The 25,181-nt window shown below is 34.8% G+C and overlaps 1 protein-coding gene across 1 annotated transcript in view; it reads left to right on the top strand.

Moving 5' to 3' along the window:
• The window catches only part of SCML2 (Scm polycomb group protein like 2), a gene marked incomplete at both ends in the record, with an annotated part of 113,581 nt that overhangs the window by 59,202 nt on the left and 29,198 nt on the right, over positions 1–25,181 (top strand). Inside the window, 7 exons of the mRNA XM_080910052.1 lie at positions 2,367–2,450; positions 5,007–5,090; positions 7,421–7,504; positions 14,262–14,345; positions 15,609–15,692; positions 16,687–16,770; positions 17,959–18,042. Of these exons, the coding sequence (XP_080766178.1) occupies positions 2,367–2,450; positions 5,007–5,090; positions 7,421–7,504; positions 14,262–14,345; positions 15,609–15,692; positions 16,687–16,770; positions 17,959–18,042 (588 nt within the window). The remainder of the gene's footprint in view (positions 1–2,366; positions 2,451–5,006; positions 5,091–7,420; positions 7,505–14,261; positions 14,346–15,608; positions 15,693–16,686; positions 16,771–17,958; positions 18,043–25,181) is intronic.

Genomic DNA, 25,181 nt, shown 5'->3' with positions numbered 1-25,181 from the left:
TTCTTCCTACTGAACCTTGCATTTGTCCCTACTTTGGTAGATCAAATTCTTAGCCAATTTTCTCTCTCAGTATTAGTGCTTCCATCCCATTCTCAGTCAATCTCCCCCCCCCCGTGTGTTTGTGTATGAGGGAGGTTAAACATAACATGTTCATGATTTATAATGGAACTGTATGTATGTTTTCATCACTAAGGTTTTCATCCACATAGCAAATTGGTGTGCTCTTTACCAAGGATTCCCTCCTCTGTCTTTCCCAGTTCTCCTTATACTTTACAGTACTTTGTGCAGGCTGGACACCTCATATGCATATCTCTGTCTAGTGTGTATATACATTATTGTCATTTTTAAACACACATTCAGCCAGTGATGTTGGTTGGATTTTAAAAGTTGCTCTGGATATTATGAGGAGAAATGGTTTTAGAACAAAGTTCCTAACCATCTGGCTCTTTGCAATCTTTCTGCCATCTCTTAAGCAAGTTCCCTGATCTTTAGCTTAGGTACAGTGTGTGTGTGTATAGATAGGTAGAGAGAGAGAGAGAGAGAGAGGGAGGGAGGGAGGGAGGGAGAGAGAGAGATCCAATCTGGATGCAGCACTCTCTGGTTTGATTGGTTTTGTTTTCCTGCAGATGTCTCTGTTTGTTGCAAAGAAGTTTTCTGGGTGATCAGTAAAGGCTACAGTTATCTTTGGGTATAAGGACAGTGTTTATACATTGTTTTTAAAGATTTTGCTGATATAGTAAATTAGCAATTTTAAATTCTTCAGTAACCATGATTTTACAAGCACAGAGATACTAGTTGTGTTTCCAGCAGCAGGCATGCTGTCCCTCCAGGTGAAGTGTAAATGATGGGCATTGAAACTTGTCATATGAACATGGTGATAGTTTATATTATGACAAGGCTCTATTAGAGCATGTGCACAGAAGTTAATACTCATTATTGTTGTGAAGGCATAGTAGATTAAACCTCATTTTCTAGCTTCAAATGTAAATAATTTCTGATTTTTCATTTTATACCTCAATAAAGCTGAGAAAAAACACAAGGGCCAAACAGTCACCAACCCTTGGACTGAAAATCCCAGACTTTTTGCAGATCAAGAAGCAGCCCCAGGTGATTGCATTGTTCTATTTTTAATAAATTAATATTACTCAAAGTATATTTTCTGTATAATGAATAAGATTATGGTGTGTTCAGGTGGAAAGTTTTTTTTTTTTCTAAGAATACAAATACAAAAAGAAACACAACGGAAAAATGGTAGAAATTTTCACTGGGCAATGTCAGATTTTTTTTCTTACAGTTAGTTCATCCTACTGGAGAATTTGATTTCATTCTGATTATTATTTATTTTCAATTTTTCTTCCTGTCCTTTCTTTCAAACTCTCGTTGATCCTTCAAATTTTCCTCCAAAATCATGGTTCTTTTTTCAGTTCATCTCTCATTTAAGAACATTTATGTATACATCCATACATTCTTACCGATAACCTGGTCAGCCTATTTAATTGTTTGTGTGTCTGTGTCTGAGATAGAGGGTTGGAGAGCGAGAGATTGATTGTGTATCTGTGTGTTTCTGTCTTGGTTTGTAGATGTTACAATGAATCGCTGTGCTCTTCCCTGATTATTTCCACCTCTTTCCCAGATCTCCTCAGATTTATAAAGTCCTTTGTGTAGAGCAAGGTCTCATTTGATTCTTTTCTCTGTCCAATTTGTATATATGTTGATGTCATTTTTTCAGTTCATATTTGGGTATTGGCATTGGTGGTATTTTATGTGTTGCTCTGGATATTACTAGGACACACTAATAGAGCAAACTCCCTGAAACTCCAGCTCTTTGCAATCTTTTTTGCCATCACTCAAGGAAGTTCCCAGATCCTTAGCTTAGATGCAGTAACATTCTATATATATATATATATATATCCATACTGATTTGATGCAGCACTCTCTGCTTTGATTGGTTTTGTTTTCATGCATATGTCTCTGTCTGTTGCAAGAAAAGTTTTCTAGGAGATCAGGAAAGACTACAGTTATCATTGGGTATAAGGAGAATATTTATACATTGTTTTTAGGATTTTTGCTGATATAGTAAATTGTGAATTTTAGATTTTACTTCAGTAACCATGACTTTATTATCACAGAGATACTAACTGTGCTCCAAGCAGCAGGAATTTTGTCCCTCCATGTGATGTATGAATGATGAAAATTGTGATATGATGGGGACATGGTGATCTTCTATATCATGACAAGGCTCTCTATTAGAGCAGGTTCAAAGGAGTTAGTAATCTTTATTACTGGGAAGGTATAGTGGATTAAACCATGTGTTCTCGCTTTACATGTAAATAATTACTGTTTTTGGATTCCCTATCTCAATAAAGTTGAGAAAAAACGCAAGGACAAAACAGTCACCAACCCTTGGACCAAAGATCCCAGACTTTTTTCAGATCAAGGAGCAACCCCAGGTGATTGCATTGTTCTATTTGTAACAAATCAATATTAAGTAAAGTTTTTTTTCTGTATAATGAATAAGATTATGATGTGTTCAGGTTCAAAGTATTTTTTCTAAGAATACAAATACAAAAAGAAACACAATGGAAAATTGGTAGAAATTTTCACTGTGCAATGTCAGATTTTTTTCTTACAATTAGTTCATCCTACTGGAGAATTTTATTTCATCCTAAATATTATTTATTTTCAAGTTTTCTCCCTGTCCTTTCTTTTTTTTCAAACTCTCATTGAAACTTCAATTTTTCCTCCAAATTCATGGTTCTTTTATCAGTTCATGGTTGCATTTAAGAACATTTATGTACATATCCATACATTCTTACCTGTAACCTGTTCAACCTGTTTAAGTGTTTCTGTGCCTGTGTGTCTGTGTCTGAGACAAAGAGGTGGAGAGAAAGATTGTATATGTGTGTGGTTCTGTCTTGGGTTGTCCATGTTACAATGAGTCACTGTGCTCTTCCCTGATTATTCCCACCTTTCTTTCCCAGATCTCCTCAGATTTATACAGTCATTTTTATAGAGAAATGTCTCAATTGATTCTTTTCTCTCTACAGTTTGTATATGTGTTGCTGTCATTTTTTCAGTTCATATTTGGTATTGGCATTGGTGGTATTTTGTGTGTGGCTCTGGATATTACTAGGACAGACAGTATTAGAGCAAATTCCCTGACTCTCTAGCTCTTTGCAATCTTTCTTTGCAGCACTCTCTGCTTTGATTGGTTTTGTTTTCTTCCAGATGTCTTTGTCTGTTGCAAAGGAAAGTTTTCTGTGTGATCAGGAAAGACTACAGTTATCTTTGTATAAGGACAGTGTTTATACATAGTTTTTATGATTTTTCCTGATATAGTACATTAGCAAGTTTAGATTCTACTTCAGTAACCATGACTTTACAAGCACAGAGATTCTAGCTGTGATTCCAGCAGCAGGCATGCTGTCCCTCTAAGTGATGTATGAATGATGGACATTGTGACATGTAATGTAAACATGGTGATCACATCTATATTATGACACGGCTTATTAGAGTTTGTGCATAGGAGTTAGTAATCTTTATTATTGTGAAGACATAGTGGATTAAACCTCATGTTGAAGCTTTACATGTAAATTATTTCTGTTTTTCATTTCATACCTCAATAAAGCTGAGAAAAAACACAAGGACATAACACTCAGAAACCCTTGGACCGAAGATCCCAGACTTTTTGCATATCAAGGAGCAGCCGCAGGTGATTGCATTTTTCTATTTATAATAAATCAATATTACTCCCAGTATATTTTCTGTATATTGAATAAAATTAAGATGTGTTTAGGTGGAAAGGTTTTTCTTTTTTTAAGAATACAAATACAAAAAGAAACACAATGGCAAATTGGTATAAATTTTCACTGTGCTTTCTCAGTTTTTTGTTATAATTAATTCATCCTTCTGGAGAATTAGATTCCATTCTGATTATTATTTATTTTCAGTTTTCCTCCCAGTCTTTTCTTTCAAACTCCCTTTGATCCTTCATTTTCTCTTCCAAATTCATGGTTCTTTTTCAGTTCATGCTTGCTTATGAGAATGTCTCTGTACATATCCATACATTCTTACCTATAACCGGTTCAGCCTATGTGTTTCTGTGCCTATGTGTCTGTGTCTGAGGAAGGGGTGGAGAGAGAGATTAATTGTGTGTGTGTGGGTATGTGTGAGTGTGTGTGTGTGTCTGTGTGTCTGTGTCTGTATCTGTGTGTCTTGGTTTGTAGATGTTACAATGAATTGCTGTGCTTTTCCCTGATTATTTCCACCTTATTTTTTCCCAGATCTTCTCAGATTTATACAGTATTTGGGTAGAGCGAGGTCTCACTTGATTCTTTTCTCTGTCCATTTTGTATATGTCTTGCTGTCATTTTTTCAGTTCATATTTGGTATTGGCATTGGTGGTATTTTATGTATTGCTCTGGATATTACTAGGACACACAATATTAGAGCAAATTCCCTGACTCTGTAGCTCTTAGAATTTTCTGCGATCTCTTAAGCAAGTTCCCTGATCCTTAGCTTAGATGCAGTAACACTCTATAGATATATTAATTCTGATTGGATACAGCACTCTCTTCTTTGGTTTTGGTTTTCTGCAGATGCCTCTGTCTGTTGCCAAGAAAAGTGTTCTTTGTGATCACTAAAGACTAGTTATTTTTCGGTATAAGAAGGCTTTTTATATGTTGTTTTTAGGGATTTTGCTAACATATTGAATTAGGAATGTTAGATTCTGCTTCATAAGCATGACTTTACAAGCACAGAGATACTGGTTTTATTTCCAGCATCAGGCATGCTGTTTCTCCATGTGAAGTATAAATGATGGGCATTGTGACATGTCATGTCCTTGGAACGAACATGTTGATACTTTATGTTAATACAAGGCTCTATTAGAGCATGTGCACAGGATTTAATAGTCTTTATTATTGTGATGCCATAGTAGATTAAACCACATGTTCTAACGTTACATGTTAATAATTTCTGTTTTTTCCTTTCATACCTCGATAAAGCAGGGAAAAAACACAAGGGCAAAACAGTCACAAACCCTTGGACTGAAGATCCCAGACTTTTTGCAGATCAAGGAGCAGCCCCAGGTATTACATTGTTCTATTTGTAATAAATCACTATTACTCACAGTATATTTTCTGCATATTGAATAAGATTAAGATGTGTTCAGGGAGAAAGTTTTTTTTCCCCTAAGGAATCAAATACAAAAAGAAACACAATGGTAAATTGGTATTAATTTTCACTGTGCAATCTCAATTTTTTGTTACAATTAATTCATCCTTCTGGAGTATTAGATTCCATTCTGATTATTTTTTATTTTCAATTTTCCTCCCTCTTTTCTTTCAAACTCTCATCAATCCTCCTATTTCTCCTCCAAATTCAGGGTTCTTTTTCAGTTCATGGTTGCATATGGGAATATCTATGTACACATCCATACATTCTTACCTATAACCTGTTTCGCCTATTTAAGTGTTTCTGTGCCTGTGTGTCTGTATCTGAGACAAAGGGGTGGAGAGAGAGATTGATTGTGTATATGTGAGTTTCCTTCTTGTTTTCTAGATGTTACAATGAATCACTGTGTTCTTCCCTGATTATTCCCACCTTTCTTTCCCAGATCTCCTCAGATTTATACAGTATTTGGGTAGAGCGAGGTTTCACTTTATTCTTTTCTCTGTCCAGTTTGTATATGTGTTGCTGTTATTTTTCAGTTCATATTTGGTATTGGCATTTGTGTTATTTTGAGTTGCTCTGAATATTACTGGAACACACAGTATTAGAGCAAATTTCCTGACTCTCTAGCTCTTTGGAATTTTCTGCCATCTCTTAAGTAAGTTCTCTGATCCTTAGCTTAGATGCAGTAAAGTTCTATAGATATATCCATCCTGATTGGATACAGCACTCTCTGCTTTGATTGGTTTTGTTTTCCTGCAGATGTCTCTGTCTGTTGCAAAGAAAAGTGTTATGGGTGATCACTACAGACTAGTTATCTTTGGGTATAAGGAGGTTGTTTATACCTTGTTTTTAGGGATTTTTGCTAACATAGCAAATTAGGAATGTTAGATTCTACTTCAGTAACCATGACTTTACAAGCACAGAGATACTGGTTTTATTTCCAGTAGCAGGCATGCTGTTTCTCCATGTGAAGTATAAATGATGGGCATTGTGACATGTCTTGTGAACATGTTGATAGTTTATGTTAATACAAGGCTCTATTAGAGCATGTGCACAGGATTTAATAGTCTTTATTATTGTGACGTCATAGTAGATTAAACCACATGTACTAGCTTTACATGTTAATAATTTTGTTTTTCCTTTCATACCTTGATAAAGCTGGGAAAAAACACAAGGGCAAAGCAGTCACCACTTTTTGGACCGAAGGTCCTAGCCTTTTTGCAGATCAAGGAGCAGCCCCAGGTATTAAATTGTTCTATTTTTAATAAATAAATATTACTCACAGTATATTTTCTGCATGTTGAATAAGATTAAGATGTGTTCATGTGGAAAGTTTTTTTTTTTTTCTCTAAGGAAACAAATACAAAAAGAAACACAATGGATAATTGGTAGAAATTTTCACTATGCAGTGTCAATATTGAGAGAGAAATTGATTGTGCATATGTGTGTGTTTCTGACTTGGTTTGTAGATGTTACAATGAATCGCTATACTTTTCCCTGTTTATTCCCACCTCTTTCTTTCCCAGATCTCCTAAGGTTTATATAGTATTTGTGTAGAGCAAGGTCTCACTTTATTCTTTTCTCTGTCCATTTTGTATATATGTTGTTGTCATTTTTCAGTTCATATTTGGGTATTGGCATTGGTGATATTTTATGTCTTGCTCTGGATATTACTAGGACACACAGTTTTAGAGCAAATTCCCTGAAACTCCAGCTCTTTGGAATCTTTGTGCCATTACTTAAGCAAGTTCCCTGATCCTTAGCTTAGATGCAGTAAAGTTCTATAGATATATCCATCCTGATTGGATACAGCACTCTCTGCTTTGATTGGTTTTGTTTTCCTGCAGATGTCTCTGTCTGTTGCAAAGAAAAGTTTTCTGGGTAAACACTAAAGACTACTTATCTTTGGGTATAAGGACAGTGTTTATACATTGTTTTTTAGGGATTTTGCTGATATAGTAAATTAGCAATTTTAGATTCTTCTTCAGTAACCATGACTTTATAAGCACAGAGATTGTAGCTGTGTTTCCAGCAGCAGGCATGCTGTCCCTCCAAGTGAAGTGTAAATGATGGACATTGTGACCTTTATGTGAACATGGTGATTGTCTATATTATGACAAGGCTCTATTAGAGCATGTTTAAAGGAGTTACTAAACTTTTTGTTGTTAAGGTATAGTGGATTAACCCCCATGCTCTAGCTTTACATGTAAATAATTTCTATTTTTTATTTCATACCTCGATAAAGCTGAGAAAAAACACAAGGGTAAAACAGTCACCAACCCTTGGACCGAAGATCCCAGACTTTTTGCAGATCAAGAAGCAGCCTCAGGTGATTGCATTGTTCTATTTTTAATAAATCAATATTACTCACAGCATATATTATGTATATTGAATAAGATTATTATGTGTTCATGAGGAAAGTATTTTTTTTTCTAACTAATACATAAAGAAACACAATGTTAATTTGTAGAAATTTTCTCTGTGCAATGTCAATTTTTTTCTTACAGTTAGTTCATCCTCCTGGAGAATTAAATTTCATTCTGATTATTATTTATTTTCAATTTTTTGTCCTTTCTTCTTTTCAAACTTTCATTGATCCTTTATTTTCTCTGTTTTTAAAATTATTTTTTTTGTTTTACTTAATTATTTTAGAGGTTCGATAGCATACATTGAAATCTCACTAGTTAACATAGGCATATAGTATATGTGGGACAGAAGGTGACATGGAAACAGTTTTCTTGGTGAATATAGATTTATCATAATGATCTTTAAATAACAAAAATTGCCACAAGTCTATATTCTTAGCTCTTGGGTTATTGATGTTTTAAAATCCATGTGTACCACACTCTGAGAGGGTGCTATACATTATTTTTTCCTAATAAGTACTGATTCTTTCATTTTTGCCCTTTGTTTTTCTTGTGCTTCACATAGCCTGTGAGTTTTTTTCTGGAGTGTTCAGAGATTTCTTGGGTTAGTATCTAATTATCAGTGACTTCATATTATGTCTGTTCTTTTGTGACTGGGTTATCTCACTCAGGATGATATTCTCTAGATGCATCAATTTCTTAACAATTTCATAAAGTCGTTGTTTCTAATTGCTGAGTAGTACTCCATTCTGCAAATATACCACAATTTTTGTATTCATTCATCTACTGAAGGACATCTGAGTTCGTTCCTTCTTCTGGCTATTATAAATAGGTCTGCTTTGAACATTGTGGGGCATGTCCCCTTATTGTATGTTGGAGCATCTCTGGGGTATCCCCAGAAGTTTAATAACTGGGTCTTCGGGTAGGACCATGTCTAATTTTCTGAGGAACTGCCAGACTGATTTCCAGAGTGGTTATAACAGTTTACAACCCCACCAACAGTGGAGGAGTGTTCCTTTTTCTCAGCATCCTCTCCAGCATCTGCTATCATCTGAGATTTCTATGTTAGCCATTCTGACAGGTGTTAGGTGGAATCTGAGGGTTGTTTTGATTCGCATTTCCCTGATGTCTGGCACTTCCTTTTATGCTTCTCAGCCATTCGATATTCCTCAATTAGCTCTGTGCCCCATTTTTTAATAGGATCATTTGATTATCTGGTGTCTAACTTTTTGAGTTCTTTGTATATATTGGATACTAGACCTCTATCAGATGTGGGATTGGTAAAGATCTTTTTTTCCAATCTGTTGGCTGATTTTTTTTTCCACAGCCTCCTTATCCTTACAGAAACTTTGCCATCTCATTAAGTCCCATTTATCAATTCTTGATATTAGAGCATAAGCCATTAGTGTTCTGTTCATGAGAATTTCCCCTTGTGCCTATGTGTTCTAAGGTTTTCCCCACTTTCTCTTCTAATTGTTTCAGTGTACCTGGTTTTATGTGTAGATCTTTGATCCACTTGCACTTGAACTTTGTACAAGGAGATAAGGAATGGTCTATTTTCATTCTTCTGCATGCTGAGTGCCAGTTGAACCAACACCATTTTGTGAAGAGGCTGTCCTTTTGTCCTTTTTCAATTTGAATGTTTACAGCTCCTTTGTCAAAAATCAAGTGACCATATGTGTTAGGATTCATTTCTGGATCTTCTATTCTGTTTTACTGATCAATGTTCCTAACTCTGTACCAGTACCATGTGGTTTTTAACACAATTGCCTTGTAATATAGCTTGAGGTCAGGAATTGTGATTCCCAGGGATGTTTTCTTGTTTTTGAGGATGGATTTCGATATTCTAGGTTATTTGTTATTCCAGATGAACTTGCACATTGTTCTTACCAGCCATATGAAGAAGTGGGTTGGAATTTTGATGGGGATTGCATTGAATCTGTCGATTGCTTTTGGTAAGATGGCCATTTTACAATGTTGATCCTTTAAATCCATGAGCATAGGAGATCTTTCCATCTTTTGAGATCATCCTCAATTTCATTCTTCAGAGATTTGAAGTTCTTATCATACATGTCCTTCTTTTGCTTAGTTAGAGTCACACCAAGATATTTCATATTGTTTGTGACGATTGTGAAGGGTATCTTTTACCTAATTTCTTCACATGTTTTCCTTTGAGTAGCATAAGGCTGCTGATTTGTTTGAGTTAATGTTATATCCAGCAACTTTGCTGAAATTGTTTTTCATCTATACTCTGTTGCTATATTTGGTTTAACTTAGTATACTATTACGTCCTCTACAAATACTGATATTTTCACTTCTTCCTTTCCTATATGTATTCCTTTGATTTCCTTTTGCTGTTTAATAGCTCCAGCCGGGACTCCCAGTACTATGTTGAATAGGTAGGAGGAGAGTGGGTAGCCTCTTTTAGTTTCTTATTTGAGTGGGATTGCTTCAAGTTTCTCGCAGATTAGTTTGATGTTGGCTATTTCTTTGCTGTATATTGCTTTTTATTATGTTTAGGGATGGGCCTTGGATTCCTGTTCTTTCTAAGAATTTTAATATGCAGGGGTATTGAATTTTGTCAAATGATTTCCCAGCATCTAGTAAGATATTCCTGTGGTTGTTTTCTTTGAGTTTGTTTATATGGTGGATTACCTTGATGGATTTCTGTATATTAAACAATCCATGCATCCCAGAGATGAAACTTACTTGATCATGGTGAATGATTGTTTTGATGTATTCTTGTATTCGGTTTGCAAGGATTATGTTGAGTATTTTTGCATCAATGTTAATACGGAAGATTGGTCTGAAGTTCTCTTTCTTTGTATGGTCTTTGTGTGGTTTAGGAATGAAAGTTATTGTGGATTCAAAGAATGAGTTGGGTAGTGTTCCATCTGGCTCTATTTTGTGGAATAGTTTGGATATTATTGGTATTAGGTCATCAATAAATGTCTGATAGAATTCTGGAATAATTCCATCTGGTTCTGGGCTTTTTTTGGTGAGGTTTTTAATTGCTGCTTCTATTTCTTTTCGTGTTATGGGATTATTTAGATGGTTTACCTGGTCCTTGTTTAACTTTAGTATCTGGTATCTGTATAGGAATTCATCCATTTCCTCCAGGTTTTCCAATTTGTTGAGTATAGGCTTTTGTAGTAGAATCTGATTATTTCTTGAATTTCCTCAGTTTCAGTTATTATGTCTCCACTTTCATTTTTGATTTTGTTAATTTAGATACTCTCCCTTTGCCATCTATTTAGTCTGGCTAAGGGTTTATCAATCTTGTTAAGTTTCTCAAAGAACCAGCTCTTAGTTTTGTTGATTCCTTGAATAGTTCTTTTTGTTTCTATTTGGTTAATTTCTGCTCTGAGTTTGATTATTTCCTGCTCTCTACTCCTCTTGAGTGTTTCTTCTTTTATTTTGTTCTAGAGCTTTGGACTGTGCTGTTACATTGCTAGTGTATATTCTCTCCAGTTTCTTTCTCAAGTCAATCAGAGCTATGAGTTTTCTTCTTAGTACTGCTTTCATTGTATCCCATAGGTTTGGGCATGTTGTGCAGTCTTTTTCATTAAATTCTTGAAAATCATTAATTTCTTTATTTCTTCTTTGACAATGCTATTGTTTATAGAGCACTGTTCAGCTTCCATGTGTACATGGGCTTTTTGTTGTCTTTGTTGCTATTAAAGAATATCCTTAGTCCATGGTGATCAGATAGGATGCATGGGAATATTTCAATCTTCTTATATCTATTGAGACTTATTTTGTGACCAAGTATATGGTCGGTTTTGGAAAAAGTGCCATGAGGTGCTGAGAAGGTGTGTTCTTTTGGTTTTAGGATAAAATATTCTGTAGTTGTCAATTGATTCCAATTGATATGTAACCTTTGATTGTTTCACTGCATCCTTGTTCATTTTCTGCTTTTATGATCTGTCCATTGATGAGAGTGGGGTGTTGAAGTCTCCTCCAATTATTGTGTGTGATGCAGTGTATTTTTTGAGCTTTTGTGGGTTTTTTTTTAATGAATATGGGTGCTCTTGTATTTTGAGCATATATGTTAAGGATTAAGAGTTCCTCCTGATAAATTTTCCCTGTAATGAGCAAAAAGTATCCTTCTTTATCTTTTTTGATAACTTTGGTTGAAAGTCTACTTTATTCGATATTAGAGTGGCGTTTCCAGCTTGTTTCTTGGGACCTTTGCTTGGAAGGTTTTTTCTCAGCCTTTTACTCTGAGATAGTGTCTGTCTTTGTCTCTGAGATGAATTTCCTTTATGCAGCAAAATGCTGGTTTCTGTTTATGTATCCAGTCTGATAGCATATGTCAATTTATTGGGGAATTGAGTCGATTTATGTTAACAGATATTAAGGAATACTGGTTGCTGTTTCCTCCTATTTTTGCTTTTAGATATAGGATTATGTCTGAGTGTCTTTCTTCTTTGGTTTTTTTGCTTAGTTATTTTCTTGTTTTTTCTAGAATGTAGTTTTCTTCCTTGTGTTGGGTTTTCCATCTATTATTCTTTGTAGGGCTGGATTTGTTTTCAGATATTGTGTAAGTTTAGTTTTGTCCTGGAATATCTTGGTCTCTCCATCTATTGCGATTGAGAGTTTTGCTGAGTATAGCAGCCTGGGCTGACATTTGTGCTCTCTTAGGGTCTGTATGATGTCTGTTCAGGATCTTCTAGCTTTTGTAGTCTCTGTTGAGAAGTTGGGTGTAATTCTGATTGGTCTGCCTTTATATGTTACATGACCTTTTCCCCTTACTGCTTTTAGTATTTTTCTTTGATTAGAATTGAACCCTTGTCATTTTTACTATTATGTGTCGGGTAGAATTTCTTTTCCAGTCTACTCTATTTGGAATTCTGTAGGCTCCTTTTATACACGTGGTCATCTCATTCTTAAGAGTAAGGCAGTTTTCTTCTATGATTCTGTTGAAGATATTTACTGTTCATGTTAGTTGATATTCTTCTCCCTCTTATAATCCTATTAGCCTTAGGTTTGGTCTTGTCATTCTTTCCTGGATCTCCTGGACATTTGGGGGTAGAAGATTTTTGGGATTTTCATCTTCTCTAAATGTTTTATGTTTTCAATGTTGTCTTTGGCCCCTGAGATTTTCTTTTCCATCTCTTGTAGTCTCATGGAGATGCTTGTATCTGTGACTCCTCGTTTATTTATTTTTTTTTTTTTAGGTTTTTTATCTCCAGGGTTGTCTCTTTTTGTGTTTTCTTTATTGTTTCTATTTCCATTTTCAAATCCTTCATCTCTATGGTTCTGTTTTCCTCTAGTTCTTTTGATTTCTTTGGGTGTTTTTCATGTTTCTTATTTAAAAGCTTCTATTTTTTATGGTTTTTCTCCCCTACTTATTTAAGGGAGTTATTCATGCTCTTCTTAAAGATCTCCATCATTGTCTTGAGATATGATTTCAGGTCTAAGTCTTCCTTTTCTGGAGTGTTTGGCGTTCCACTGCTGCTGTGATGGGAGAGCTGGGTTTTGATGTTACCAGGTTGTCTTGGTTTCTATTGTTTACATTCTTTCGTTTTCCTCTTGCCATCTTTTTTTCTGTGATTATACCTTGTCTTGTTGTCAGTGATTGGTACCTGTCTCACCCGTGGACCTGAAGGCCTGGCCCATGTTTTCAGAAGAAAACGGCTTCTGAGTGTTTGCCTTTTGGTGTACAAGCAGGGAGTTCTGGTAGCAGTAACTCAGCTCTGTCTTTGTGGGCTCAGATGTGGTTGTCTTTGTGAGACTGTTCTGGTAGATCAGCCCTGTGCCCCCAGGTCCTGAGTACTACTGGCAGAGACCTGAGTCTTTCTCTAGGCCACAATGGACCCTTTTACTGATAGCACAGTACTTTCTGTTCTCTGATTATACCCAATGTGCTCTCTCTGGGCCTATATGTCAGACTCCTTTCTGGACCAAGTGTAAGTGGGTCTGTAGAATTGAACTTCAAATACTGTCTTTCCAGGGCAAACCCCAGCTCCCACTGACAAGGTCCTGTGCCATACAGTGGGCCTGTATGTTTAGGTTTTGAGCCAGGGTTTTTTCGGGTTGAGAAGGAGTCCATATATCCCTAGTTCCAGCTCCACTGAGCACGTTTTCCCCGTGCTCAGCCTAGCCCTCTCTGCGCTTTGGTTTCTAACAGCTCAGTCTCACCAGGCCTATGTCCCTGGATCTCTGCTGTTCCAGATACCAAAGGGCCTGAGCATTTGGTCCCCGCACAAGGGCTGTTTGGGCAGAACCAGAGTCTATATGCCAGAGTTCCAGCTCCACTGAAGTGGAAGACTGCCTTTTCCACTTGAATACAACAATCTCTGCTTTGATTGGTTTTGGTTTCCTGAAGATGTCTCTGTTGCTAAGAAATTTTTTTCTGGGTGACCAGTAAAGATTTATCTTTCTGTATAAGGACTATTTATAACTTGTTTTTAGGAATTTGCTGATATAACAAATTAGGAATTTTAGATTCTTCTTCAGTAACCATGACTTTATGAGCACATAAATTCTACCTATGTTTCCAGCAAGAGGTATTCTGTCCCTCCAAGTGAAGTATAAATGATGGGCATTGTGACATGTCATGTGAACATGGTGATAGTCTATATTATGACAACCTCTAATAGAGCTTGTGCACAGGAGTTAGTAATCTTTATTATTGGGAAGACATAGTGGATTAAACCACATGTTCTAGCTTTACATGTAAATAATTTTGTTTTTTCATTCTATAACTCCATAAAGCTGAGAAAAAACGCAAGGATAAAGCAGTCACCAACCCTTGGACTGAAGATCCCAGACTTTTTGCAGATCAAGAATCATTCCCAGGTGATTGCATTGTTCTATCATTAATAAAATCAATATTACTCACAGTATATTTTCTGCATATTAAATAAGATTAAGATGTGTTCAGGTAGAAAGATTTTTTTTCTAAGAAAACAAATACAAAAAGAAACACAATGGTAAATTGGTAGAAATTTTCAGTGTGCAATATCAATTTTTTTTTCTTATAAGTAGTTAGTTCATCATTTTAGAGAATTAGATTTCATCCTTATTATGATTTATTTTGAATTTTTGTTCTTGTCCTTTCTTCCTTTTAAACTCTCATTGATCCTTTATTTTCTTTTAAAAATTCATGGTTCTTTTTCAGTTCATGCTTGAATTTAAGAATATCCATGTACACTTCCATTCATTCTTAACCTATAACCTGTTCAGCCTATTTAAGTGTTTGTGTGATTGTGTGTCTGTGTCTGAGAGAGGGGGTTGGAGAGAGATTGATTGTTTATGTGTGTGTTTCTTACTTGGTTTATAGATGTTACAATGAATCGCTGTGCTTTTCCCTGATTGTTTCCACCTCTTTCATTCTTTCCCAGATCTCCTCAGATTTATACAGTCCTTAATGTAGAGCGATGTCTCCTTTCATCCTTTTCTCTGTCCAGTTTGTATATATGTTGCAGTCATTTTTTCATTTCATATTTGGGTATTGGCATTGATCGTATTTTATGTGTTGCTCTGAATATTTTTAGGACACACAGTATTAGAGCAAATTATCTGACTCTCTAGCTCTTTGCGATCTTTTTGCCATCACTTAAGCAAGTTCTTTGATCCTTATATTAGGTCCAGTAACATATAGATTTATCAATCCTGATTAGATACAGCATTCTCTGCTTTGATTGATTTTGTTTTCCTCCAGTTGTCTCTGTCTGTTGCAAAGAAAAGTTTTCTGGGTGAACACTAAAGACTAGTTATCTTTGGGTATAAGGAGGGTGTTTGTACATTGTTTTTAGGGATTTTCCTGATACAGTAAATTAGCAATTTTAGATTCTTCTTCAGTAACCATTAGTTACAAGCACAGAGATACTAGTTGTATTTCCAGCAGCAGGCATACTGTCCCTCCAAGTGAAGTGTAAAAGAAGGACATTGTGACATGTCATGTGAACATGGTGAGAGTCTATATTATGAAACGGCTCTATTAGAGCATGTGCATAGGAGTTACTAATCTTTATTATTGTGAAGACATAATGGATTAAACCACATGTTCTAGCCTTACATGTAAATAATTTCTGTTTTTCATTTCGTACCTCAATAAAGCTAAGAAAAAACGCAAGGGGAAAGCAGTCACCACTCCTTGGACTGAAGATCCCAGACTTTTTTCAGAACAAGGAGCCGCCCCAGGTGATTGCTTTGTTCTATTTTTATTAAATCAATATTACTCACAGTATATTTTCTGCATATTGAATATGATTAAGATGTGTTCAGGTGGAAAGTTTTTTTTTTTCTCTAGGAAAACAAATACAAAAAGAAACACTCTGTGCCTGTGTGTCTGTGTCTGAAAGAAGGGGGTGGAGAGAGAGATTGATTGTGTACAATTGTTTTTCTCTTGGTTTGTAGATGTTACAATGAATCACTGTGCTTTTCACTGATTAATTTACCTCTTTCTTTCTCAGATCTCCTAAGGTTTATACAGTATTTGTGTAGAGCAAGGTCTCACTTTATTCTTTGCTCTGTCCATTTTGTATATGTATTGCTGTCATTTTTTCAGTTCATATATGGTTATTGACATTGGTGGTATTTTATGTGTTGCTCTGGATATTACTAGGAGAGACAGTATTAGAGCAAATTCCCTGACGCTCTGGCTCTTTGGAATCTTTGTGCCATCACTTAAGCAAGTTCCCTGATCCTTAGCTTAGATGCAGTAAAGTTCTATAGATATATCCATCCTGATTGGATACAGCACTCTCTGCTTTGATTGGTTTTGTTTTCCTGCAGATGTTTCTGTCTGTTGCAAAGAAAAGTTTTCCGGGTGATCAGGAAAGACTACAGCTATCTTTAGGTATAAGGACAATGTTTATACATTGTTTATAGGGATTTTGCTGATATAGCAAATTAGCAATTTTAGATTCTTCTTCAGTAACCATGACTTTATAAGCACAGAGATTCTAGCTGTGTTTCCAGCAGCAGGTATGCAGTCTCTCCAAGTGAAGTGTAAATGGATGGCATTGTGACATGTCATGTGAACATGGTGATAGTTTATATTATGACAAGGCTCTATTAGAGCACGTTCAAAGGAGTCTGTAATCTTTATTATTGTGAAGACATAGTGTATAAACCACATGTTCTAGCTTTACATGTAAATTATTTCTGTTTTTCATTTCATACCTCAATAAAGCTGAGAAAAAACACAAGGGCAAAACAGTCACTAACCCTTGGACTGAAGATCCCTATCTTTTTGCAGATGAAGAAGCAGCCCCAGGTGATTGCTTTGTTCTTTTTGTTTATTAATCAATATTATTCACAATATATTTTCTGTATATTGAATAAGAGTGTAGTGTACTATTTTTCTAAGAAAAGAATTACGTGAAAAACACAATAGTAAATTGGTTGAAATTTTCACTGTGCTATGTCAAATTTTCTCTTAAAATAAGTTCATCCTATTAAATTATTTACTGATTATGATTCAATCCATAATTTTCTTCAAATCTTTCTTACAAAATCTCTCTTTGATCCTATCCATGTCTGCAAATTCATGACCCTTTTCTCACTGTTTCTGCTTGAATTTAAGAATATCTATGTATACATACATTCTTACCTATTACTTGTTTAGCCTATTTAAGCGTGGTTGTGTTTGTGTGTGTGTTTCTGTCTTGATTTGTAGACCTTACCATGAATCACTGTGCTTTTCCATGGTTGTTCCTATATCTCCCTTTCCCACATCTTCTCAGTTTTATATAGTCCTTTGTGTAGGGTAGAGGACTCACATGATTTTTTTCTCTGTCTACTTTGTATATGTGTTGCTGTGATTTATTTTTTCAATTCATATTTGGGTATTGACATTGGTGGTATTTTGTGTGTTGCTCTGGATATTACTAGAAAACATAGACTTAGAGCAAACTCCCTGACTCTCTTGCTCTTTACACTCTTTTTCACCTTTTGAGCAGTGTTTCCTAAGCCTTAACCCTTTAGGCAGTAATGTTCTGCAGATATATCCATTCTAACAAGTCTACAACATGCTGTGTTATGAAGGGTTGTTTTCTGCAGTTGTTTCTGTCTCTTGCTAAAAAAAAAAAAAAGTTTTCTTGGTTAACATTAAAGACTAAAGTTATCTTTGGGTATAAGGACAGTGTTTATACATTGTTTTTAGGGATTTTGCTGATATAGCAAATTAGCAATTTTAGATTCTTCTTCAGTAACCATGAGTTACAAGCACAGAGATACTATATTTCCAGCAGCAAGCATGCTGTCCCTCCAAGTGAAGTATAAAAGATGGACATTGTGACATGTCATGTGAACATGGTGAGAGTCTATATTATGAAACGGCTCTATTAGAGCATGTGCATAGGAGTTACTAATCTTTATTATTGTGAAGACATAATGGATTAAACCACATGTTCTAGCCTTACATGTAAATAATTTCTGTTTTTCATTTCGTACCTCAATAAAGCTAAGAAAAAACGCAAGGGGAAAGCAGTCACCACTCCTTGGACTGAAGATCCCAGACTTTTTTCAGATCAAGGAGCAGCCCCAGGTGATTGCTTTGTTCTATTTTTATTAAATCAATATTACTCACAGTATATTTTCTGCATATTGAATATGATTAAGATGTGTTCAGGTGGAAAGTTTTTTTTTTTCTCTAGGAAAACAAATACAAAAAGAAACACTCTGTGCCTGTGTGTCTGTGTCTGAAAGAAGGGGGTGGAGAGAGAGATTGATTGTGTACAATTGTTTTTCTCTTGGTTTGTAGATGTTACAATGAATCACTGTGCTTTTCACTGATTAATTTACCTCTTTCTTTCTCAGATCTCCTAAGGTTTATACAGTATTTGTGTAGAGCAAGGTCTCACTTTATTCTTTGCTCTGTCCATTTTGTATATGTATTGCTGTCATTTTTTCAGTTCATATATGGTTATTGACATTGGTGGTATTTTATGTGTTGCTCTGGATATTACTAGGAGAGACAGTATTAGAGCAAATTCCCTGACGCTCTGGCTCTTTGGAATCTTTGTGCCATCACTTAAGCAAGTTCCCTGATCCTTAGCTTAGATGCAGTAAAGTTCTATAGATATATCCATCCTGATTGGATACAGCACTCTCTGCTTTGATTGGTTTTGTTTTCCTGCAGATGTTTCTGTCTGTTGCAAAGAAAAGTTTTCCGGGTGATCAGGAAAGACTACAGCTATCTTTAGGTATAAGGACAATGTTTATACATTGTTTATAGGGATTTTGCTGATATAGCAAATTAGCAATTGTAGATTCTTCTTCAGTAACCATGACTTTATAAGCACAGAGATTCTAGCTGTGTTTCCAGCAGCAGGTATGCAGTCTCTCCAAGTGAAGTGTAAATGGATGGCATTGTGACATGTCATGTGAACATGGTGATAGTTTATATTATGACAAGGCTCTATTAGAGCACGTTCAAAGGAGTTAGTAATTTTTATTATTGTGAAGATATAGTTGAATAAACCACATGTTCTAGCTTTACATGTAAATTATTTCTGTTTTTCATTTCATACCTCAATAAAGCTGAGAAAAAACACAAGGGCAAAACAGTCACCAACCCTTGGACTGAAGATCCCTATCTTTTTGCAGATGAAGAAGCAGCCCCAGGTGATTGCTTTGTTTTTTTGTTTATTAATCAATATTATTCACAATACATTTTCTGTATATTGAATAAGAGTGTAGTGTACTATTTTTCTAAGAAAAGAAATACGTGAAGAAACACAATAGTAAATTGGTTGAAATTTTCACTGTGCTATGTCAAATTTTCTCTTAAAATAAGTTCATCCTATTAAATTATTTACTGATTATGATTCAATCCATAATTTTCTTCAAATCTTTCTTACAAAATCTCTTTGATCCTATCTTTGTCTGCAAATTCATGACCCTTTTCTCACTGTTTTTGCTTGAATTTAAGAATATCTATGTATACATACATTCTTACCTATTACTTGTTTAGCCTATTTAAGCGTGGTTGTGTTTGTGTGTGTGTTTCTGTCTTGATTTGTAGACCTTACCATGAATCACTGTGCTTTTCCATGGTTGTTCCTATATCTCCCTTTCCCACATCTTCTCAGTTTTATATAGTCCTTTGTGTAGGGTAGAGAACTCACATGATTTTTTCTCTGTCTACTTTGTATATGTGTTGCTGTGATTTATTTTTTCAATTCATATTTGGGTATTGACATTGGTGGTATTTTATGTGTTGCTCTGGATATTACTAGAAAACATAGACTTAGAGCAAACTCCCTGACTCTCTTGCTCTTTACACTCTTTTTCACCTTTTGAGCAGTGTTTCCTAAGCCTTAACCCTTTAGGCAGTAATGTTCTGCAGATATATCCATTCTAACAAGTCTACAACATGCTGTGTTATGAAGGGTTGTTTTCTGCAGTTGTTTCTGTCTCTTGCTAAAAAAAAAAAAAAAGTTTTCTTGGTTAACATTAAAGACTAAAGTTATCTTTTGGTATAAGGACAGTGTTTATACATTGTTTTTAGGGATTTTGCTGATATAGCAAATTAGCAATTTTAGATTCTTCTTCAGTAACCATGAGTTACAAGCACAGAGATACTAGTTGTATTTCCAGCAGCAGGCATGCTGTCCCTCCAAGTGAAGTGTAAAAGATGGACATTGTGACATGTCATGTGAACATGGTGAGAGTCTATATTATGAAACGGCTCTATTAGAGCATGTGCATAGGAGTTACTAATCTTTATTATTGTGAAGACATAGTGTATTTAACCACATGATCTAGCTTTACATGTATGTAAATAATTTCTGTTTTTCATTTCATACCTCAATAAAGCTGAGAAAAAACACAAGGGCAAAACAGTTACCAACCCATGGACTGAAGATCCCTATCTTTTTTCAGATGAAGAAGCAGCCCCAGGTGATTGCTTTGTTCTTTTTGTTTATTAATCAATATTATTCACAATATATTTTCTGTATATTGAATAAGAGTGTAGTGTACTATTTTTCTAAGAAAAGAAATATGTGAAGAAACACAATAGTAAATTGGTTGAAATTTTCACTGTGCTATGTCAAATTTTCTCTTAAAATAAGTTCATCCTATTAAATTATTTACTGATTATGATTCAATCCATAATTTTCTTCAAATCTTTCTTACAAAATCTCTCTTTGATCCTATCCTTGTCTGCAAATTCATGACCCTTTTCTCACTGTTTTTGCTTGAATTTAAGAATATCTATGTATACATACATTCTTACCTATTACTTGTTTAGCCTATTTAAGCGTGGTTGTGTTTGTGTGTGTGTTTCTGTCTTGATTTGTAGACCTTACCATGAATCACTGTGCTTTTCCATGGTTGTTCCTATATCTCCCTTTCCCACATCTTCTCAGTTTTATATAGTCCTTTGTGTAGGGTAGAGGACTCACATGATTTTTTCTCTGTCTACTTTGTATATGTGTTGCTGTGATTTATTTTTTCAATTCATATTTGGGTATTGACATTGGTGGTATTTTATGTGTTGCTCTGGATATTACTAGAAAACATAGACTTAGAGCAAACTCCCTGACTCTCTTGCTCTTTACACTCTTTTTCATCTTTTGAGCAGTGTTTCCTAAGCCTTAACCCTTTAGGCAGTAATGTTCTGCAGATATATCCATTCTAACAAGTCTACAACATGCTGTGTTATGAAGGGTTGTTTTCTGCAGTTGTTTCTGTCTCTTGCTAAAAAAAAAAAAGTTTTTTTGGTTAACATTAAAGACTAAAGTTATCTTTGGGTATAAGGACAGTGTTTATACATTGTTTTTAGGGATTTTGCTTATATAGCAAATTAGCAATTTTAGATTCTTCTTCAGTAACCATGACTTTACAAGCACAGAGATACTAGTTGTGTTTCCAGCAGCAGGCATGCTGTCCCTCCAAGTGATGTATATATGATGGGGATTGTGACATGTCATGTGAATGTAGTGATTGTCTATATTATGATAAGGCTCTGTTAGAGCATGTTCAAAGGAGTTTGTAATCTTTATTATTGTGAAGACATAGTGTATTAAACCACATGTTCTAGCTTTACATGTATGTAAATAATTTCTGTTTTTCATTTCATACCTCAATAAAGCTGAAAAAAAACACAAGGGCAAAATAATCCCCTACCCTCTTAGTGAATATCCCAGAGTTTTTGCAGATCAAGGATCAGCTCCAGGTGATTGCTCTATTCTTTTTTTTTGTTGTTTGTTTGTTTATGAATTTATATTTTTCATAATTTTTGTTAGTTTCATAAATCATATAATGTTTTTAGGAATTAGAAACCTTAAAAATCTCTAGAAGTACTACAATGATAAATTAGTATAAATTTTTACTTTTCTAAATTAAATTTTTATAAGTTCTTTCTTTTGTAGAATTCAATTCCATTTTGATTATGATTTAATTTCAACTTTCATTTCTTTTTCTCCTTTCAAAAAACTTTTATTTATCCTCTAATTCTTCTGTCTTCTAAAATCATTACTGCTTCATTATTTATTAATGACTGTATACATATATATTTTCAAGTATTACTTTTTTAATTTATGTAAGAACGTGTATATGCCTATCTATATACATAGAACCTAGAATATGTATGTGTGTTTGTGTGTGTGTGTGTGTGTGTGTGTGTGTGTGTGAATGTTTATGTTCTAGGTTTACATGTGGATAACTTTTAGTTTTTTTTTTTTTCTTATACCTTATTAAAGCTGAGATATACCACAAGGGCAAAACCTTCACCACATCTTGGACAGGACAATCCATACTTTTTGCAGATCAAGGAGCTGCCCCAGGTGATTGCTCTGTTCTTCTGTGTATTAGTCTATGTTTTTTGTAATATATTTGCTATTTGTTGGATAGTAGTGCTATGTTTTCCATTAGAAAAATCTCTATTTTATAACAAACAGTTGTAAAAAGTAGCATAATGGTAAATTGCTAAAAATTTGACAGTGCTAATTCAAATTTTTTGTTTTACTTTACTAAGTTCATCCTATTGGAGAATTAGATTTTTCCCTATTATGATTTAATTTCATCCTTTTTTTCTTTCAAAGTCTCCCTTTGATCTCCTTCCCTTCTCAAAATTCATGTCCGCTTTTCTCACACTTAGTGCTTGCCTTTAAGAATATTTATGTACACATGTAATCTTATCTATAACATACTCAGCCTATTTAAGGGTATATGAATGTACCCATGTGAACATATTTGTTTTATTTTTCTGGGTTTGTGATACCTTACCCTGAGTTGGTGTGCTTGTCTTCTGGTAGTCCCACAACTTCCTTTCTCAGATCCCCTCAGTTTTATATATTTCTTTGTGTAAGATTGAAGCCTCACATGCTTTTCTCTGTCTAGTGTGTGTGTGTGTGTGTGTGTGTGTGTGTGTGTGTGTGTGTGTTTGTGTTTATGTGTGTGTACATATTGCTCTCAGTTTTGTTCTACTCTCATTTGGTACTGGTGTTGTTGGGATTTTTATGTGTTGCTCTTGATAGTACTAGCAGACAGAGTCTTGCAGCAGACTTCCTGATCCTCTGGCTCTTTACAATATTTCTGCCATCTCTTGAGCAAGTTCCCTGATCCTTTGCTTAGCTGCTGTAATGTTCTATAGATATATCCATCCTGATTGGTATACAGCACTCTCTGCTTTGATTGGTTGTGGTTTTCTGTAGTTGTTTCTGTCTGTTTCCAAGAAAAGTTTTCTGGGTGATCAGGAAAGACTACAGTTATCTTTGGGTGTAAGGAGGGTGTTTATACATTGTTTTTAGGGATTTTCCTGATATAGTACATTAGCAAGTTTAGATTCTTCTTCAGTAACCATGACTTACAAGCACAGAGATACTAGTTGTGTTTCCAGCAGCAGGCATGCTGTCCCTCCAAGTGATGTATGAATGATGGGCATTGTGACATGTAATGTGAACATGGTGATCGTCTATATTATGACACGGCTCTATTAGAGTATGTGCAAAAGTGTTACTAATCTTTATTATTGTGAAAGTATAGTGGATTAAGCCACATGCTCTAACTTTACATGTAAATAATTTCTCATTTTCATTTCATGCCTCGATACAGTTGAGAAAAAACGCAAGGACAAAGCAGTCACCACTACATGGACAGAAGGTCCCAGTCTTTTTGTAGATCAAGGAGCAGCCCCAGGTGATTGCTCTGTTTTCTTTTGAATTTATTATGATATTCGTTATTTATTCACTGCGTGTTAAATTCTAGTGTGATGTTTTCTGTTAATTCTCTTTTTCTAAGAAATCAAAAGGAAGTAGCATCTCAATGGTAAATTATTGGATTTTTGAGTATCCTAAATCAAATTCCTTTCAAAATTTCTCATTTTCCCCTCTCTCTTTGACAAATTTATGGCTCTTATCTCATAGTTAGTGCCTGTATTTGAGAATATCTTCATACAAATATATTCTTAATTGTAACCTGATCAGTCCATAGGAATATACAAGTGTTTTTACGGTTGGATTTGTGGTACCTGGAAGAATCGAGTTGTGTTCTTCCTTGAGGATTCCCATCTCTCCCTTTCCCAGTTTTTCTCAGTTTTATATAGTCGTTTGTGTAGGTTTGATTCTGCATGTGTTTTTCTCTGTCTAATTGGGCTGTGTGTGTGTGTGTGTGTGTGTGTGTGTGTGTGTGTGTGTGTGTGTGTTAAGCAGTGTTTCTGAGGCAATGTAGTTTTACACTATTGACAGGAGTGTTCTTTTGATGTATTCATTCTGGCTGTATACCTGCACTCTCTTTTTCAAGGTTTTCTTTTATTATAATCATCCCTGTTTTTGACAATCAGATGTTTTCCTATTGAACAATGAAGACTATAGTTAACTTTGGCTATAAATACAATATTTATAGAAGGATGTTAGGGATTATGATAGTGTAGTAAATTAGTGTTGTAGATTTGCCTCCCAAACTTATAACATCCCTACACAGTGTTTTAACTGGGTTTCCATAACCAGATATGTTGACTTTCTTTTTTATTGGGTCTTAAATCAAATAAAGAGTCTTTGGTTATTGTTAAGGATTATGTGTCACTACTTCATCTTAATAGTTACCAATTCCATGGTAGTCATTTGGACATCTCATCAGAGCAAGATTGGAACTCTTCTATGACTATGCTATATTAAAATCTTTATTATTTGTCATATATATCAAGATATAATGTGTTCTAACTTTAAATGTACATACTTTTTTTCCATTTCATAACTCAACAAAGCTGAGAAAAAACCCAAGGGCAAAAGAATCACCAAGCCTTGGAAAGATCAAGCCATACCATTTCATTTTGGAGCAGCAGGTCCAGGTGATTTCCTTTTTTTGTTTTTCCATATTAATTTACAAGATGCTTTTTATAGATTGCAAAATGGTCTTATATTTTTAGATCAAAATACTTATTTTTTTTACTAGGAAAACAAATACAAAATGTAGCAAAATAATTCATAGAATTTTTCACTGTGCTATGTCACATTTGACTTTTAGGAATTTATCCTTTTTATTTCATGTTGTTAAAAGAGAAAACTTTATTTTTTGAGATTATATTTTAATTTCAACCAATCTCCTAACCTTTTCTTTCTTGAACCCTTCTATATACCTTTCCATCTCTCTTCCAAAGTGTTTGGGCTCTTTTATCACTAATTGCCACCTCTTGCTCTAAAGAATATATATATGTGTGTGTGTGTGTGTGTATATATA

This window comes from Micromys minutus, assembly GCF_963924665.1.
Source record: "Micromys minutus genome assembly, chromosome: X".
Taxonomy (NCBI): Eukaryota; Metazoa; Chordata; class Mammalia; order Rodentia; family Muridae; genus Micromys; species Micromys minutus.
The sequence above is the reverse complement of the archived record's forward strand: the minus strand, read 5'-3'. Positions and strand labels throughout refer to the sequence as shown.